This window comes from Drosophila subpulchrella, unplaced genomic scaffold (assembly GCF_014743375.2).
Source record: "Drosophila subpulchrella strain 33 F10 #4 breed RU33 unplaced genomic scaffold, RU_Dsub_v1.1 Primary Assembly Seq371, whole genome shotgun sequence".
NCBI lineage: Eukaryota > Metazoa > Arthropoda > Insecta > Diptera > Drosophilidae > Drosophila > Drosophila subpulchrella.
Window position 1 is genome coordinate 71,362 of NW_023665592.1, and position 5,391 is coordinate 76,752.

Genomic DNA, 5,391 nt, shown 5'->3' on the forward strand with positions numbered 1-5,391 from the left:
GCCATACACCGGCGTTTCTTACCCAGGGCAGGGAACCACGTCTACCCAGCAGCCTATATGATAAGGAAGCCCTAGGCACTGGACGAGCTACGGAGACCCCTGAGGAAAATGCCAACAAACTGAGGGAGGTATTCGAGATCGTACGGCGAAATATGGAAAAGGCGTCCCAGGACCAAGCCAGACACTATAATCTGAGAAGAAGGCAATGGTCACCAGCGGTGGGCGACATAGTGTGGGCCAAGGAACACCACCTGTCCAAAGCGGCTGAAGGATTCGCTGCAAAACTAGCCCAGAGGTACGATGGCCCTTACCAGGTGGTAGATTTCGTCTCTCCAGTGATCTGCAAAATTCGCCACACACAGTCAAAAAAAGAAAGGACGGTTCACGTTGGCGAGCTCAAGAAACAACAAAACGAGCACTCAGCAGAAACGTCAGATGTCTAACAACAGGTACGAGACGACAGGATTAGGCGTCAGGCCGAAGCGAGAGTCATCCATACGCCACACGGAAAGGACAATCATGATAGCACAAGGACATGGATAAGGATTTCTCGTTGATCCAGACTGCGAGGCCAAAGGATTATGCGTCAGGCCGAAGCGAGAGTCATCCAAACGCCACGCAGGAAGATCAACCATAAATGTAGGTCATAAGGATACTGGTAACATATAGGGATCCAACCGCAAGGCAGCAGGATTCAGCGTCGGGCAGTTGCGAGAGTCATCCGCGATCACGCCAGGCGGAAGGGACACTTACAAAACAGCACAAGGATACGGGTAGCATATAGGGATCCAACCGCAAGGCAGCAGGATTCAGCGTCGGGCAGTTGCCAGAGTCATCCGCAATCACGCCAGGCGGAAGGGACACTTACAAAACAGCACAAGGATACGGGTAACATATAGGGATCCAACCGCGAGGCAGCAGGATTCAGCGTCGGGCGGTTGCCAGAGTCATCCGTGATTACGCCAGGCGGAAGGGACATTTACAAAACAGCACAAGGATACGGATAACATATAGGGATCCACCCGCAAGGCAACAGGATTCAGCGTCGGGCAGTTGCCAGAGTCATCCGCGATTACGCCAAGCGGAAGGGGACACTTACAAAACATCACAAGGATACGGGTAACGTATAGGGATCCACCCGCAATGGCAACAGGATTCAGCGTCGGGCAGTTGCCAGAGTCATCCGTGGTTAGGCCATGCGGGAAGGACACGGACAAGGTCGACAACAACATTAGCGAAAGCACATCACGTCACCAAGGATATTCCAACAACACCCGAAGGACACCCCAACAATACCTCTAAGTGTACCCAAAGGACACCCGAAGGATAGCCTAAGTGTGCCCAAAGGATACCCGAAGGACACCCCAGCAATACCTCTAAGTGTACCCAAAGGACACCCGAAGAATACCCTAAGTGTGCCCCAAGGATACCCAAGGAGACCCCAATAGTACTCGAAAGACACCTCAAGGATACCCCAAGGATACCCCAAGGATACCCAAGGAGACCCCAATAGTACTCGAAAGACACCTCAAGGATACCCCAATAATGCCCCAAGGATACCAAGGATACCAACCAGGAACGCCCCGAAGCAAGGTGTAGGCCCAAGGACAACTTTCAAGAGTACTCACCAAGGGTGATCAAGGTAGGGTCTCAAGCAAGTTGGTTACGGAACCGGGAGGTACAACGAACCGCAGCATCCAGAGTGCCACGGTGATCTGAGGGAACACAACTTGTGGTTTACGAAGAAAGGGGGAAGACGGTACAGCAAAGAGAGCTGTACCGTAAGATAGCGAGCGCCCCAAAGAAAGGACATAACGGTATCGGGCAAAAGGAAGGCGCGCAACCGAGGTTTCATGTATGGGGAGCCTGGCGACGGTCGAGCACTACAATTCAGAACACCAAGATGAGCACACGCGTCACCCGAGCCGAAGCACCCAGGAGGATGGCGGCCCTCCAGGAACCTCTCCCGGGGCAAGGATGTTCGGAGACCCGGCCTACCCGAGCTCCGCGGCGGGCCCTGGAGCGGACCCGCGACGAGGACTTCGCACCAGAACCCGCGGTGAGCTCCGACAGCGACGTGGAGGTGGTCGGCGATCCCGCCGTCGAGGAGAGAGAGTGGCGACTCCGGAAGGCGGCGGCGGGCGGTCGGATACCGCGCGGGACGACGGACATCGGAGGAGCCACTCGGAGGAGGTCTGTCGGGCCACCGAGGAGATTTGGAAACGGTTCCGAGACCGGGAGCCGTCGGACGAGGAGCAGCAGCGGTCGACGGAGGAGGAGGCGAGATGGCAGGCGCGGCTGCGGCAGGACCACGAGGCGGCGGCGGCGCGGTGGCATGCCCGCTTGCGAGAGGCGGAGGAAGAAGAGCGACGGCTGTGGGAGGCACCGGTGGAGGACGCGTGGGAGGTGCCACTCACCCCCAGATACGCGGCCGAGGAGCCCAGTCCGAGGAACGAGGACGAGGACGAGCCACGCGCGCCATCCCCTCCGCGGTGGTTGCCCGAGGTACCACCCACTCCCCGCTACGAGGGGGAGTGGCTCACGGACGGCGCTCGAGACGGCGACGGTGGAGCACCGTTGGCCACACCGCCATGGAGGCCGGTCCGGCCACCCACACCACGATATGTCGAGCCACAGCGGCCGGAGGAGCACACGCCGAGCGAAGAGGCGACCGCGCAGCCGATGCCACAACCACAGGAGGAAGAAGTCCACCAGGCACAGGCGGAGGAGCCGTCGGTGGTGCGGACGGAGGTGCCGGCCGCGCACGTGAGCCACAGCACACGGGCGTTCGTGGCCGAGGGCGTGCGGTGGCGGCAGCAGACGCTGGTGTGGACGTGGCCCGAGGGGCCCGCGGCAGGACCGACGAAAGAGGAGCCCAGGATATGGGAGGAGGGGGGCCCGCCAACACCGGCGACGGCGGCAACGACGGGGGAGGCAGAGTCGCTGGAGAAGGGACCGTGGGTGTGGCCCGAGCCACCGGCCACCCAAAGACCTCCGTTGCAGCGGCAAGTTTCGACGCCCGGATCGACGCGCCCGCGGCCGCAGTTCATGCGGCAAGTGTCGGCCCCGGAAGAAGGCGGTTGGCGCGAGGTTGCCAGGAGCGAGTGGCCGGAAGGGATTGAGGATGCACCCGCGGTCGCGACGGCACGGCGGAAGGGCGGCAGACGTTGCGTCCTGGTTAACGGCGGCCGAAGAAGGTACAGGGTGAGGCTCGGAGTCGCGGGCATCCGGGTATTCACCCAATAAAGAAAAAAAACAAAAAAAAACACAATGGTTTCCCAAGTAGCAAGAGAAGGGGGTACGGGGCCAAGAGTTTGATTGGGGGTGGCTGGAAGAAAAACGGGGCATGCATGGGCCACTCCAGTAACCTGTAAGTCAAATGGTCTTAGTACAGGAAGAAGAAATGAACGTCAATTACTTACCTGCTGTCCCGATTGTAAAGTGAATGCGAAGTCCTCTCCGCACCCGCTCTCGAGAGCTGCCAATATGGAATCTGGTGCAGCCGATAGAGGACGAGTGAAGGGCGAGAGAGGACGAAAGGAGAGAGAAGGATGAGATGAGAAGGAGTAAAGGAAATGCAAAAGAAACTTACCTATGAAAAATTGCAAAATCACCACGAGCCAGGGAAGGGGGCGCCTCGATAGGCGATCGATTGGCACTAGATGAAAGTGCGATCGATGGGTACACGTCAATTGGTAATATCGGCCAAAGGTGGAAATATCGCAACGAGCAGGTGGCAACGCCGCACCGTCGATATCGATAACGCACATCGATCACGCACGAATGGTGTGACCAGGCGGAGGAAGCGAATAAAAGGAGTACAACGCAGCAATGAGCAGCGAGCTGGGGATCGATAGCACACGAGTATCGATGTCCCAGTGGAGTCAGGAAAATATCGGCGCGGGAGATTCAAGTTGCTACGAGGAGGATGACCAGCGCGGTAGAAACTCAACGGAGTTAAGAGCGTCGTGGGAGCATCGAGGGAGCAACGAGGGAGCGCCGCGGGAGTCACAAGGACTCGAAGGCTAGGATAAGCAAGGAAACGCCGGAGAGTAGGAACCAGTTTTAAATGTTCCCCGAAGTAAGGGGGGAATGTGAGGAGTTGAATAACTCCCCACAAATAGAAGCAGTAGCAGAGGGCCGGCCGCTTACTAGATACGCGGCGAATTCGCGTAGTAACGGCGCGGCGAAGAGAGTTTTGAGACAAGGATGGATATCGAGAGAGTTTGGAGACCAATGAAGGAGAGCGAGAGAGTTTGGAGACCAATGAAGGAGAGCGAGAGAGATTGGAGACCAAGGAGCGGAGAATGAGAGAATGGAGACTTGGCGGGCAGAGCAAGAGTGCCGTGTGCAAAAGCGGATAACGGAACTGCACCGGACTTTGGACTCTCCCGTAAACTTTGGACCGGGAGAAGAAGTGCCACATCTCGGCAGTGGAGTGGCACACAGGCGTGCCACAAGCATCACGGGAATCAGCGGGACGGCAGCAGTGGGCGGAGCATCGATTGGAAGCGGTACATGAAGGACAAGTGGGTCAACCAGGAGGCACGAACTTTGGACCCGGAGTGGAGAGATCCAGCGTGCCGTGCGCAAAAGGGAAATAACGGTTCCCGGAGGCCCTATATAAGGCCGTAGAGCGCTGGCAGCTGGATCAGTCGATCACGAGGAGTCAAACCTTCAAGATCAGTCAAAGTACCAAGTGAACAATCAGTCAAGCAAGTAATCTAGGAGGGAGCTACAACCAAGCGAGTCGTCGGAAGCAGCGCCGTGGGAAGCACACAAGGAGCAAGATCGCCACGTCGAGACGTTTGGGATTGGGACATCAAGAATCTCCGAATTGAGACACAAGTGGCTGAGTTCCGGAAGGCATCACACGGCTAAGTCAAGGCGTTCGTTTTCCAACTTTGTCACGACCACACCCTGGCGAGTCGCCCGGCGGGTCTGTCAGAGACAAGCGGAAGAGTCCTACGACGAAGAACCGTCAGTTTGGGGAGGAAAGTTGTCTGGGACCCAGCGTACCTTGCCCGACCAAGCAGGACCTGGCGTGACGGACGAGCGGTCTATCGATTTGCGGTTTCAAGAGGCGGTCGCCTGTAGAGCCCTGCGATTACCGGCGAAGTTCCTGAACAGCAACCGCCCAACTCCCCGAGTGCCAGAACGACAAGCTACTGGTCAGGAGACAACGCAGAGGACATCGGCAGCGACGCCAGCAGACATTTCCGGCAGCCACGTTACCATCGCCGCGCGGAGCTCATTGGGGAGCGCAGGCGCGTCACGGACGATAAGCAGTAGGGTGAAGTCGGGTGGAACGTTCGTCTGTGCTAGACGTAAAGCAAAGTGAACTGCTAGGCAGCCTCCTGGCGACAGCCTGGACTGTCAGCGCGATCTGAG

At 57.8% G+C, this 5,391-nt stretch overlaps 1 protein-coding gene across 1 annotated transcript; it reads left to right on the top strand.

Annotated features, from left to right (window-relative positions):
- The first annotated feature begins 1,903 nt into the window (after positions 1–1,903).
- On the top strand, positions 1,904–3,246 carry LOC119561818 (predicted GPI-anchored protein 58). Its single transcript, XM_037875297.1, has 2 exons — positions 1,904–2,193; positions 2,424–3,246. The coding sequence occupies exons 1-2, from the start codon at positions 1,904–1,906 to the stop codon at positions 3,244–3,246; spliced, it is 1,113 nt and encodes a 370-aa protein (XP_037731225.1).
- The last annotated feature ends 2,145 nt before the right edge of the window (positions 3,247–5,391 follow it).